General features: G+C 40.9%; 1 protein-coding gene and 1 long non-coding RNA gene across 5 annotated transcripts in view; one reads left to right on the top strand and one right to left on the bottom strand.

The window, feature by feature from the left end:
- Positions 1-14,426, top strand: part of GSG1L (GSG1 like) — a 62,596-nt gene that overhangs the window by 20,970 nt on the left and 27,200 nt on the right. For 3 of the 4 annotated variants that reach the window (XM_040574405.1, XM_040574407.1, XM_040574408.1), the window contains exon 2: positions 597-644. The exons of the other annotated variant lie outside the window; for it this stretch is intronic. In XM_040574405.1, the coding sequence (XP_040430339.1) occupies positions 597-644 (48 nt within the window). The remainder of the gene's footprint in view (positions 1-596; positions 645-14,426) is intronic. 4 annotated transcript variants of the gene reach the window in all.
- Positions 1-14,426, bottom strand: part of LOC121078324 — a 33,171-nt gene that overhangs the window by 7,593 nt on the left and 11,152 nt on the right. Inside the window, exons 3-4 of the long non-coding RNA XR_005824528.1 lie at positions 10,535-10,545; positions 2,470-2,479 (exon numbers count right to left, since the gene is read on the bottom strand). This is a non-coding gene — a long non-coding RNA (uncharacterized LOC121078324). The remainder of the gene's footprint in view (positions 1-2,469; positions 2,480-10,534; positions 10,546-14,426) is intronic.

Raw genomic sequence — 14,426 nt, 5'->3', positions numbered from 1 at the left:
AAGGTTGTGGGGCAGCTTGCCAGCACTTACCAGACTTCTGCAGACAGAAGTATTTTCGTCATACTGACATATAAACAGGCTGTGAGCAAATCTGTCAGAGTAACTCGAGAGGGACACTGAGTACTGAGACATCTGTGCGTGTGGCAGTGCTTCCTGTCTCCAGGAGTTTTGGCCATCCTCTGGTGAGGTACAGGCATTGTACTGAAGATGAGAAGAAAGGGAGCAAATGTATTGGTGAATTAGGCCTGTGTCCTCCCAGTGCTACCCCACCACAGTGCCTCTCCGTCTGGAGTTCAGAACTGTTTTAGCCCTTAGCAAAGAGCATCACAGACCCAACAGGGACCTAATCATGCAAGAGGAAATTTTTCTTTGCTAATTTTATTTTGTACTCCTGACTAAGGGACTGTGAATCCAGCCTTGTGAGGATAACGTGTTTTGTCCAGGATGGAGGCCCAGTCTCAGGCTCTGTGTGTGAGACAACGTAGTGGTCCTGTGGAGTCTCAGGTGGGAGCGATGGCAGAAACAGCAGTCAGAAAGAGGAGGCAGAGCAAAACCAATCAAATTATGTCTCCTAAAATAATCCTTTTCTTTTAAAGGTGAAAAATGTCGAAGTTTTATTGACCTTGCTCCGGCTTCTGAAAAAGGTAAGACGATACAGTCAAGGCTTCTTCCCATTTTACAAATTGCATCAGTACTGTTTCTTGTCATACTTCAGTGCCAGGGGAAACATTACTTCCTAAGTACACAGGAACTTACATGTCATCCGGATTAGATGCAGCCAAGGGTTTAAGAAAGATGTTTACTTAGTTTATGCAGACCTGTCATTTCTCTGATGTATTTTTTCTTCATTTAACTGGTTGTTTGTTTTTTTTTTCAAGTAAATGAAGATTTATATTGTAATAAAGACATCTACCTACTTCTTGTACCAAGGAAGGTCACAATACATAGTTTCCTTAGGCCATGAAGACATTTATAGTCAGAAAACTGCAGTCACATTCATTTTCAGATACCAAGTGGCACTTTGCGAGAGGAGATTGTGTATCTGCTTGCTTATTTGACCTACCCTCAAAAAAAAAAAAAAAACAAGTCAACTGTACAGAAAGGACAGGCTGCAAAGGTTTTCTGTACCTCATAATAGAGGTGAAAATTCTCCACAGCAATTTAAGCCATATTTCCTAAAAGTATTTATCAGCAAAAAAAATAAATAATAATAATAAATGAGTAGAGCTCAATTAACCAACAAATTGGGCAGCTGAGCACCCAGTTCTGCGTCCTGCTTCCTGCTCAAGACAGAGCACTCTGCCCATAATTGAACAGGTGCACAAGCCCTGTACTGTCCTTCACACTGATAATGAGATTTTGGAGAATCCAAGGGGCAGGTGAAAACTCGTGTCTATATGAAGAAATGACACAACTTGTTAGATCACTTGAGACGATCACAAAACCTTTTGTGCATATGGTATCTTCATCAGGTTTGACAGAGGCAGCAAGTGGTGTAAAAATTGTTCTCAGTCTAAATTATTGATCAGCTGGACAACTTGAAAGAGAAGGGTAATTATCATTAATAAAATAGTGGGGTATATCAGTGAGAGAAATAGTAACAGTCTCTGTGAAGTTTCTTGTGAGTATACTTGAATATATTATACAGATAACGGAAAAACAGTCCTGGGATTACTACCATTAATGGACTGTGAGCTAAATATTACACACAGCAATGGGACCTTGGGCATAACAATTCTCATGAAACCACTAGCTCAATGTTAGGTATAGGTCAGAAAGCAACTGTCTTTTAGGAATCATTAGGAAAGGGTTGAGAACAGAGCAGAGAATATCCCATCACATGATGACTGTACACATTCAAGAGTTGGTCTCTATATAAAATATAGTGTAGTATTTTGTCCTTTTTAGTCCAGTTCACAGAATGGCAGCAAGAATACTCAGAGTTCTAGAAGGTTCTGTACAAGAAAGAGACTAAGAGTCTTCAGCCAGAAGGAGAGAAATGTTGAAAGGAGACAGAATGGACATTGATAAAGACATAAGAGGAACTGAAAAGGCAACAAGGCCTAGCCTACATTGCATGACACTTTCAGGAGACAGACTCAAAACATGCACAATGTGTCTGTTATAAAGGCAGTGGGATGGTTTTGTGCTTTATCCATTTTTCTGCGCAAGTTCATTATGGTTCATAATGCTGGGTTGCGTCACCCACACACTTTCCAAAACAGCACTTAGTACTGTAAGTATTTTTTGGTGTTGCTAAACACTGTCAGCATTTTTTTTTTCAGTAGCGCTTTTAGAGTTGCTGCATGGTGTCAGTGTATATTTCTAGACTATTCTATTTTTCCTTTTTGAAGAAGTTAAGTTCATTTGGTATAGTTCTAGTGAAGAAAAATATTTCTATTTCTGAATTCTATCCATGCAGTTGTATGGCATATTCACAGAAAGAGGGGAATGCTCAGCTGGAGATACAAAATACTGACTACCTGACTTACAAGCAAAAACAGGATAAATTCTGCGATTGTAGACAAAATGGACTCTGAAACATAGTCGATCTGAATTCTTCACCATCAGTCTTGTACTGTCCAGAGATCCTTTCATAACATGTGAAGAGAAAATTGTGTCAATGATGCCCAATTTATCATAGAATCATAGAATCACAGAATCGTTAAGGTTAGAAAAGACCTCCAAGATCATCTGGTCCAACCATCACCCTGCCACCACTATCACCCACTGAACCATGTCCCTGAGCACCACATCCAACTTTTCCTTAAACACTCCCAGGGACAGTGACTCCACTACCTTCCTGGACAACCCGTTTACAATGCCTAACCACTCTTTCTGAGAAGAAATTTCTCCTAATTTCCAACCTAAACCTCCCCTGGCGCAACTTGAGGCCATTCTGTCTTGTCCTATCTCTAGTTATATGCGAGAAGAGGCCAACACCCAGCTCCCCACACCTTCCTTTCAGGTAGTTGTGGAGAGCAATAAGGTCTCCCCTGAGCCTCCTCTTCTCCAGACCCAGGTCCCTGAGCCGCTCCTCACAGGACCTGTGTTCCAGGCCCTTCACCAGCTTTGTAGACCTTCTCTGGACACACTCCAGGGCCTCGATGTCCTTCTTGTAGTGAGGGGCCCAAAGCTGAACACAGTACTCGAGGTGCAGCCTCACCAGAGCTGAGTACAGGGGGACAATCACCTCCCTGGTCCTGCTGGCTACACTATTCCTGATACAAGCCAGGATGCTGTTGGCCTTCTTGGCCACCTGGGCACACTACTGGCTCATGTACAGGTGAGCATTGACCAACACCCCCAGCTCCTTTTCCTCTGCACAGCTTTCCAGCCACTCTCCCCCAAGCCTGTAGCATTTTATGGGGTTTTTGTTACCAAAGTGCAGGACCCAGCACTTAAACATGTTGAGCATCATCCCACTGGCCACATCCACCATCCGTCTAACCTGTCCAGGTCCCTCTGCAGGGCCTTACTGCTCTCCAGCAGAAACTTACTTTTCGCTGCAGAATTCTTTAACTTCCTGACTTACTCTATTCTTCTTTTCTAATTAGAAAGAACTTCCTAGTTCTTTAATTTCTTCATCCTCTCACTCAGCATTAACATTACGAAGCATTCCCTGTGCTGTAATACCCTTTTGAAAGAGATCAGAGAAATCATTTGAACCTGTATTTCTTAAATAGATCAATGAATGTATTGAGACCAGATTCCAGAGGGCTGACCTCTGCTCCATTCCAAAGTGAATCATATTTAGAAAAGGTGGTAGCACTATGTAGCTGGCAAACTCTGTGCTCAGCAGCTGGTAAGGGGCAGGAGACAGATTTCCCCCACTTTTGGAGCAATGAGAAACCAGTGAACACCTCCAGATTCTTGTGGTGTTGATTGGGCATGCATACTGGTCAGAAGCTTGTTAGCTATTCAGTAACACCCGATGCTGGAACAGATACTTGATTCCTCTTCCAAGTAAATGAGATATGATAATGTACAGCAAATACGTAAAAACTGAGTGCCTTTTTCTGAGCTCAGCTATATTAACATATTTTGGTTTTCACAGACCATTGCATAACTGGAATTTTTTAGACTAAACTTACCTTTACAATAAGACTTCAGCTTATTCCTGTAAACACATTCTTGGCATAACTTACACTAAAAAGTGGATGTTCAAGTTTTTCATTGTCTACAATGTCTCTATTTATACATGCGCTATTACTGCAACTGGGCACTTAGCTTCCCAAAGTTTTCTTTTCAGTTGGTTTTCCCTGATCCAAATAAGACCTCTATCTAACCAACTTTTCTGCTAAATACAGGTTGTTGAAGCCTGTCAAAATACTTCCAAGCACATCATCTTCCACTTTTAAGGCATGCTAGAAAGAAGTCTAAGAACAAACTTAGCCTGGTTATATAACCAGTCTCTTCTAGAGTCCATCACCAATTAACAGCAAGTCAGTATCAAACCTCTTCATAGTATTTAAAACCTTCTTAGCAAAGGAAACTTAATCTATCTGTAGTGTAGCTGGGTACCGTATTTCTGAACAGCTATTATAGCCTTTGCATATATTGCACCAGTGCCATCTACTAAAAAGAGGCAAATCTGAGCAGCAAAATCTGGGGTAAACAGACCCACGGAATGTTATAAATAAACATTTGCAACCCACGCTAGGAGAGCTCTCCCCTACACTTAAGTCAGCTGCCAACAATCTGTCAGAACCTTCTAAGGCTAACATTGAATTTATTACCTATTGCTGTTTGTTAATGCCAAATCTGCTTAATAAAATCAGCTTGGTGATGGTAGGTAATAAATAGAAAAAGCATTTTCTGTGTTCACAAATATTTTGTATGACAGTTTCCATTCTCTAATGATAAAGGATGGTAGGGTGGTAACCAAGGCTGGTTACTTTGGACAGGATTCTTAATGGGCAATCACTGAACAGCTGTTGTTAGGTCCCATGCACTGTGCTATTTTCTAATTTTCATTACAGATGTGAGTAGTAAGAGAGCAAGTATTTCCAAAAGGAGTTGGAACGAAACTGCTACCTGATCTTTAAGTTCTGAATTTCTTCTGGGATCTTCTCCACAAAATGTAATCAAAGTTTTGCTCCTGCTGAGTATTTTTATGTCCAAAGAAGGAAAGTAACCTGTTTAGTGAAGGACGCTTACGTGTTACAATGGAAAATGCATGCAGTTTTTAGCTCCTTGGTCCATTTTTAAATACACCTTCCAACTTTTCTTCTCCCTTTGGGCTGTTCGAAACAAAGCTTGATAACACAGCTTTCTGTCAAGCTCCCTGATGCAGTGCCCATCCAGAACACTGTGGCTGCAACATATTCCACCACAATTCTCCTTCTCTCGTCAGACCTTTTGGGTGAACCTTCTAGCTCCCATCACTTCAAATCTGTGCCTGAGAGAACTTTCAAGAGGCCATGGAGGATACAGTAAAAAGGAAGAAACCAAGGCCAAATACTATGCCTGGTAACAGCGACACCACAGTGTAGAGCAAAAGGTAGCAATATGTCCCACCAAATGATCAGACAAATGACACCACATAAAAAGGCCTGTTCCTCCCCCCACACAGAACTATGTGGAGATTTGAACTCCCTCATTCTTTCCTAAACGTATAAATGTCAGCTGTGAGATCAGGAGAACGAAGAGTCATAACTGGCTAGACTCCCTATCCAAGTGAGGACTGGGATATATACAGAGGAAGTTACTTGGAAACGGCATCTATGCTGAAATAACTTTGCTGGGGAAGAGGGAGGGCTTGCAGGGAATGTGGTGCCTCTGAGGGTTTTTGGGATGGTGCTCAGTGTGGCCATGACTCATGTGCATTCCAAACACCTGGAGTGCCTGCACCGTGTGCTGAAATGTGGTGTTCTGACCTGAGGAGTCCCACTGGGAAGCTGCTTCAGGAGCAGGCTAAAAGGTTGTTGTTGGCTCAAAGTTGAGAGATGATTGCACCAACATAGGACAGGATTCACATAGGATTCACAGGATAAAATCTGTACAGGTATGGTACAATCTCAGCTAGTATTCCTCACCTGCTTCAACTGTCATATCTATGGAGTAATACCCCCCCAAAAAATAACAAAGTAGGAGGTCATGAGCAACTGCCCATACAACATTGCTTTCTATTTATTCACAGGGAAATTCACATGCATAAAATAAACAAGACTTCAGACACCATGAAAATTGAGGCAAGGTGAAATCTGACAGACAGAAAATGTTCATTGCTAGTGAGTATTTAACACTCAGAATTGTTAGAGAAGACTTTTTAAATTATAGAGTGCACTGTCAAAGATAGAAGGTGACTTATGTATGTCCTCTGTACAGACTAACATACACAGATTCAGCATCCTTGCAGAGTGAATAAGGCAAAAAACAAACAGCAACAACAAAAAAACCCTTGTGAATTAGGAAATGTAAGAGAAACAAGCACTAATTAAAAGAAATGAAAGGTTCAGCTAAAACCTCTCCACAGGGAACTGTACAGGGGCCAGTGCTCTTCCAAAAGTGCTTGAGAAAATGGTTGAACAGTTTATTGCTGATAATGGGGCATTCATGGCACTAAAGAAAAATGAATTGAAAAAAAATGCAATTGCAGAGAGTGAGAGGGGAAATGGCAGATAATATTTGATGTTGATAAATGCAAAGTGGTGAACATGAAGAATAATCCTACCTTTACAAATATAGTGATGGGTTCTGAATTAGCTTTTACCCCTCAGGATAGAGTTCTTGGAGTGGTGATAGGCAGTTCTATGAAAACATCAATCTAGTGCTCTGCAGAGATTAAGATTAAAAGAAATATTAGGATCATTGTAGAAAATAAAGAACATAACAAAAAAATATCACCATGCCACCACGTGTATTCATGATGTACCCACCCACGGCACTCTGAGTGCACTCCTTATCCCTCCCTTGCCAGCGCCAGCTCAAAAAAGATATGATAAAATTTAAGGAGAGAGGAGAATGACAGTAAAAAATAGGAAACACTTTTTTGTATGAGAAGGAAAACACAGAACAGATTTCAGGATGGAAAACACAAAAATGAAACTCAAACCAGCCAATTAAAAAAGAAAAATCTTTTTTTTTTTTTTTTTGTTCTTTGTGTGCATGTGTACTGTGTAGATGGAGAAGAAAAAAGAGGATAGCTTTTCTATAACTGCTTTGACCACCTAGAGACTTTAGAGACCTACATCCAGTGAAAAGAAATGTAACTGGTTTTCCTGTAAAATTGCACACTTTCCAAAACAGTCCCTATTGTCTTCTTACATATTTCATATCCTGCTTACATTAATTTTAATATAGTTGTAATAGGGTTTTATATATATATTTTTTATATATATACTTATACCCACACAGTCAAGTACCTGTGTACTTGTATTAGGAAAGTTATGTAGAAAAAAAGATCTTATTAACCTTTTATCTGTGTTTTCTTACACATCTGTTGTGAATTGTAAGTTGTTCTTGAGAGCCAATTAAATATATAAAGAAGAAACCATGCTTAGGATCAGAATTTAGGTAAATTTGCATTATGAAGCAATCAGCTTGCTTTTCATGCTGGTAATTCAAAAGGCGCGGAGGACATTGTTTCTCTGCTGTGGGGAATGCTAGCCACAAGTTCTGAGTATAATTCATGTCTCAGCCCAGTGCTGAGGAAGTACATTATCAGCGCTAACTCTAGCTCTTCAAAGGAAATATTTAACCCAAAAATATTAATTAAACATATGGGATAATCCTGATTTAGGGTGTTTGTCATGAGCTTTCCCCTCTACTGTATTCACATTAGGATATAGAGAATGTATGAAAAAAGATATTCCACAGGTTGTTCAATGTCCTATGCAGGATTAAATTCAGAACCAAGCCCAAAGTCACGCCATCACGCTAAAGAAAATTATTTTATTTAGCTCACAGCCCAACCTCACCTTTGAAATTAAAGAAACCAGTGAAGAACTACAGCTAAACAAAATCAAAACAGCTGGCATTTCTTCTATCTCCTAAAGCAGTTTATGCTGATTTTATTTGTCATACGGTCTTTCATGTTCTGGAAACTATAGTCTTTTGTCTGTGTGCTGCTCCTTTGTATTTTTTGACTGCCTTAGTTTTACAATACCAGATAGTTTTAGGTATGTCCAATATCTTTCAGGATTATGAAGCTTTCTTTGTTTTGGAGGGAACTCTCTCTTAGTTTTGTGGTCTGTTTCCCTCATTCCACATCTTTTACACTGCCACACAAGAGGAGCAGACAGATGGTCTGATATTATGAGACTGCATTAACCAACAGATGGACTGACTGCTCAGAGCTGAGTCCCTATGCCAGCCACAACAGCATGCTCAATGTTTATTCCTTCCACCATTTTTTATTGATCATTCCAACATTTCTGGTTTATAATTCCACTCTTGGAGCAGCAGACGTGAGCCAATGACTAAAACCATCAAAATGCAACTGGAAGAGAAAGCATGAGATTTATATGACCATTTTAAGTTTATTTTAATTCCTTTCCCAAAAAAGATGCATAACATTTCACAAAATGTACATTTGTATATTTTTTCCTCTCTTCTCTCTCACAATGAATGTGAGGAGGAGGGATTAATTTGAGATAGAGGAGAGATTAATGTGAGATCTAGATGTCAGTTCTAACATAATGGGCAAGTCTGGAAAAACAGAGCAATGACAGACAGAGGGTCTAGAAACACAGGGGGAAGCTAATACAGAGCAGGAGAAATGAAGCAAACAGGATCAAAAATGCAGAGAAAATAACACTACATATATAAACAGACTATCTTAAAAATCACTAGTGTAAGAAAACCAAACACCCATTAAGTCTATGGAGCACTCACCATAAAAGCCACACCTATTACATGAACATTGAAACTGCTGTCAGTGTACTAGTAGCATTATGCTATTAGTTCTGGAATTGAATATTAAAGAAATAACTAGATTTCCCCTGTTGTGGCAGACCACGGTGGGTGCCATGAACCAGGGTGACATCTCAGTCATGTCTGATAATCTCAAAGAACACATCGCTCTGTTCCACTGTTTCTAGCACATAGTTGTTTGTTATATGAAGTGTGAAGGAGAAAAAAACCAAAGCCTCCACCAGCTCGTATCAGATTTTCTCAGACAGATCAAGGCTGAGTTGATGGAGGAGTGACTATGTCTCGTCGCAGCTCAGCTGGACTCCTGACTGGCAGAGCAGATGTATAACACTGAATTATGAGGAACCTGGCAAGTGTAAACCTTTTCAAGATCTCTTTGGCTGTCTGCGCCATGGTCCAGTCTTATAACTCGCCCAGGGACAGCATGGCACAGTGTGACAATTCAAATGAGACTGTTTTGGTCAGACCCTTGAATCCAACAGAAAGAAGGGCAGTTCTGTTATTAGAATGGCTGGTAAGCAGTAACTACGTCTCATCTTCAGCAGGGAGCACAGGCTGAAGTAGTAGGTGTTTCCAAGGAGGATAAAATCCCATTGAGATATTGTCAATGCAACTTTACCACAATTAGGAAGATGATTTTCTGTTGGAAAGGGCCCACAGGAATGACTCCGGACTATTGGTCCTCGGGCATTGCCCACGGAATGCCAGGGTGATCAGGAGGCAGTGTCACATAGCTTGGCAGGTAACACATTTCCAAGCCACTAGTCAAAATGCAAGACTAACATTTTCATGCACACAGTTCCTGCCTGTACTGCATATAATATAGTTAACATGACTCAGCAAACTCCTTCAGGAATAGCAATATGATTTTCCCAGAAGAGATTCTTTACAAGCAAACAGCTCATGTTTATGGATTAAAACTGCTTTGAACTCTTAACAGCAATTTCTCTCTCAGCCACCTCTTCTGTGTTGCCTTGAGAACAAGCACTAATATTGGATTTTTGATAGTCACTTTCATGACCTGGCCAGCCTGAAGAAGCAGGCCAGGAGGGGATTTAAATATTATTATTTCATCTGGAGACAGGACTTCACAATCTGGCATGAGAAACTGTTGTCATAATGAGCTGGCACCAAAAATCGACTTTTCTGATATACAAATAAATATATAATCATAAGCATATGGCATAAAACTCCCTGCTTGTATGTGAATGTGGGTGATAAGAAGTGTAGATGTGTATTTATATTCTCTACAACTGGTTTGTCAGCTGTATTATTCTCAAGAACACAACAGTAGATGAAATTATGGAACTTTGTGGTTCCATGAACACTGGGAATGTCTTCTTTATCAGCCCACACACAATATCATTCAGATGGTATCGAATTCTTGGTATTTCAGTCCCAATTGCTATCAAGCCTGAGAATGGCTTTACTAACATAATACAAAACAAAGAATTATCTTTGCATGCTGTGGGGAAAAAGCACAGAAGTGCATGTCAATAATTTCTTCACATTCTTGAGGTCAATTTAACCAGAACTTTCTGATATAAAAGTTGGAGTCAGCAACTGTTGCTTATTTTTGAAAGGAAATTGTGGTGGATTTTAAAAAATAATACTTGATGCTTCAATATGTATTTTTGCTCAGGCTACTGTGAACGACCCCTAGTTTTTCTTACTTCATACAAAAAAGGCCAGATGCATACCACCAGAATAACCTACAAAGACAACAGCAGTTACTCCTGTTTCGTATTTATACTTCTTAAACTGGATACTAGACAGTCTAAATCTGCTCAAAATTTCTAGAAATATTTGGACTGCTTAATCAGGAATTCATTGAAGTGTGGCATGATGCATGGAGTTCTTCTAAACATAATTTCTATGACATTTTTCAGGATTACTTTTTCAAAACTCAGTGTTGAAGATACCTGATTCAGAATGCTCCTTGGTGAGAGGTAATAGTGTGATCATTTACAGTGCCTTGCCTAGTGCTCGAGGCTGACATACTAAAATAAATTCAAATTTTGTGAAGAATTTTTGAGCCTTGAAACTCATTACAAGCTGATGTAAAGCTTCTTTATCTCATTGTCAAAAAAAAAAAAAATCAGCTTGCTTCATTTTTTCCATTCCAGAATTGCCTGCAACATCCTTTTGTTAACATGTCTCTGTGCAATATTTGCATTCAACATGATCACCCACTTCTGAAGATATGCACTTAGTAGCTATGATTCTACTTCCAAAATCTTGATGCTGCCCTCCACTGTCAGACAGGAAAATGAGGAACTGATCTGATCTTGTCAGACGGTTATGTTGCACTTGAGTTCCCATTTTCAGTCACAGTGAATGGTTTGTTCACTTGTAGTTGCTGGAAAACAAATTTCCTTGGCATGTAGCAATGTTGATTCAGTGGCTGAGTCCTTTTCCAGGGTGATCTCAAAGGTGAAGCACTCTTCTCTGAGGAGGTGGCAGAAGGACAGAGGCTGATAGGTACTAAGACAGACACAAACAGTGACAGCAGAGAAGATAGGAAAAGAAGAGAAAAATCCTCGGGAGAGCTTCTTACCTGTCACCTTGAACAACTGAGGTTTCTTCAAGAGAAGGTGCTATCTACTTTGCACGAAGGAGGCATTTGAGGTTGTAAGTGGAGGTAAGACATGCCAAGTGACTGCCTGATGAATCTCCAGTTGAGAGAAGAGCAGTGGGACATCAGCATCAGCACAGAACAGAGTCACTCTCTCCTGAATTAATAACCCAAATCAACTGTTCTGCTTCTATTCATCTTCTACATGAAGATGTAAAATCCAGATACAGCTTACATTTGCAGGATGTTATTATTTCAGATGAAATTCAAAATCAAAGCAGACAGGACAGAATGTATTCAGACCTGTATAAACATTCTATGTGTGACTTACCTTCCCCTATATTAAATAGATTTTAAAAAAGCACAAAGCAGAGGTTCAGTGTACACCATAAAATAAGACATGAAGGTCAGACAGAGTTCCTTTCTAGGTAGGATCAGGACCCAAAGAAGAAGAAAGAATTGGCTATGCTTTCCACAGGAAATTTACCCAGTCTATGTGTCTCATTGGAAAACAGTTTCACAGGACAGCAAAACTCATCTCTCGTTGAGACTTAACTAACATTTCCAGTTCCCCATGTTTATTTCTCCTGCTGCATGCATTCACATAGTGGCACTTAGGTCGGGTCCCTAATGAAACTATTTTATTGGATGAAGTGGCTGGAATTCCTTTGTGCTGCTCTTCCGGGGTGCTCTCCCGCTGACCTCTGATCCCTTTCCTGGCTCTGGGCATCCATTGCTGGCATTGACATCAAACTGATAAGATTGACTTTCCCCTCCTCCTGCAACTTTACTTTAAAGACCTCTTCACCAGCTTGGCAAGCCTGTAGCTGAAGATGCCGTTCCCCTCCTCTTGCCCTGTTGGACCAGAGGGATCCTATTTCTCTCAGCAGCACTTGTTCCTCAGACTCCTGTGCTTGGAGAAGCCAAAGCATTTCCTGTGACAGCAGCCACACAGTCAGGTGTTCCTTCCTCCTGTGACTTTTGTCCTTCCCCAGCAGGATCAAGAACACTCACGGGGCACACATACCCTTCACCCTTACCCAGAGCCTTGCAGTCACTCTGAATATGCCCAAGGCTGCTACTAGCAGTATCCCACATGCCAGATGAGACTAGGCAAGTCCTCTCTCTCCCCTATGAGGAAAGGCTGAGAGATCTGGGTCTGTTCAGCCTTGAGAAAAGAAGACTGAGAGGGGATTTTATCAATGTCTATAAATACCTTAAGTGTGGGAGACAGAGGGATTTGGCCAACCTCTTTTCAGTGGTTTGTGGGGACAGGACAAGGGGCAATGGCCACAAAATGGAGCACAGGAAGTTCCGCACCAACATGCGAAAGAACTTCTTCACGGTGAGGGTGACGGAGCACTGGAACAGGCTGCCCAGGGAGGTAGTGGGGTCTCGTTCTCTGGAGATATTCAAGGCCCGTCTGGATGCCTACCTGTGCAATTTGCTCTAGGGAGCCTGCTTTGGACCTGATGATCTCTTGAGGTCACTTCCAAGCCCTATAATTCTGTGATTCTGTGATTCTGTGATTCTCTGCAGCATCCCAGATCAGAGCCCTTGGCAAGCAGTAAAGCACCCAAGACAGCAAGTCAGGTTGACAGATTAACATCTGCATCCCCTAGAGGAGAGTCTCTGATAACCATCACCCTCATTTTCAGCTTTACCACAACCCTTTTAGTGCACCATGGCCATCAATGTACAGTCCCAAGTAGTCCCACACTGTCCTGAGCAGGGTTTCTGGGCCCCTTTGTGCCCCTGCTGCACTTAGTACTGTGGCAGTTGCTGTGTCTGTGTGATGGGCTCTGGGAGCTGCGGTTCTGCCTACTGGCTCTACAGCTGGTCCCCAGGCAGCAGGCACAGGCAGCTGAGATGGCTGGTCATGAGGAAAACATTATTAATTTTGCAGAATTCATCTTCCACCAGCCAACTTGCTGAGCTGACCCAGTGTGCAACCACTGAGTTATCAAGTGAACACATTGAAAACATGAAAGCTGGGCTGCTCCTTCTAGCAGTAGCTCACCTATTAAATCAGTTTATCTGTTATGTGCAGTATCTTGGCTTATATGTCCTCTTGTTTGTCTCTTCTGGTGGCTATCACTGGCCACAGTAGAAAATGTTCACATTCTTTTTTATTTATTAGCAATTACTGTTTAATTATTTTGTTGTTTATGTGCATTGTTTCTGTGAACACGAGTGTCACATCTTTGAGCACCACACCACCACACTGCAAAGAGACATTGACTAAAGAGCATTGACTCAAATCCAGAAGAGCCTTTATGTTCCTAACTTCAGAAGACACAGTCAAGGCAAAGTTTGGAAAGAGAGGCAATAGCTTTTATTAGGCCAGTCAGTGTCATGGGGAAAAGTAAGCAAGCTCTTGTACACGATTCCTTTCCCTAATTTGAAACAGAAGCTGTTTAGCTTACATAGCTAAATGTAAGTTGAGAGCAATTACTCTGAGCTTAGTTAAATTTGACTCAAAAGGTTCATCAGCTGGCTGGTATGTAGCAAAGTGTATGGGAGGAGGTGAAGCAGTTCCAACACAGCAGAAACTGCACTGCTGAGCTGTTTTACTCACTTCTCTTCTGGACGTGTTAACCTGGTATCTCCCACACAGACACACTGTGCACCTTTTCAGTTTCTTGGCATTTCTCAAGCACGATACACTTGTGTCAACCGCACTAGTTGGGCAATAAGTAAAGCTTATATACAGGTGACGTACATCCACTAAACCTCACAAGCCAAAATAAAGAAATTCTAATATGGTCAGTGAGACCGCACTGACTTTCCCGACTTCTTGAAGGAACTGGCTCTGAGGGCTTTTTGAAGACATTTACATTGAAACTTACTTTTCTCTGCTACTCCTGGTAAACTGTATTAGCTTACTTATTGAATAGTGTGCTATTGGAATTTTGGTGGTGGTGTACAAATATGTCTATGTTTCTGGCAGGCATTCTCAAAGCTTAGAAAACCT

The sequence above is a fragment of the Cygnus olor genome, chromosome 15 (genome assembly GCF_009769625.2).
Source record: "Cygnus olor isolate bCygOlo1 chromosome 15, bCygOlo1.pri.v2, whole genome shotgun sequence".
NCBI classification, from domain to species: domain Eukaryota; kingdom Metazoa; phylum Chordata; class Aves; order Anseriformes; family Anatidae; genus Cygnus; species Cygnus olor.
The sequence above is the reverse complement of the archived record's forward strand: the minus strand, read 5'-3'. Positions and strand labels throughout refer to the sequence as shown.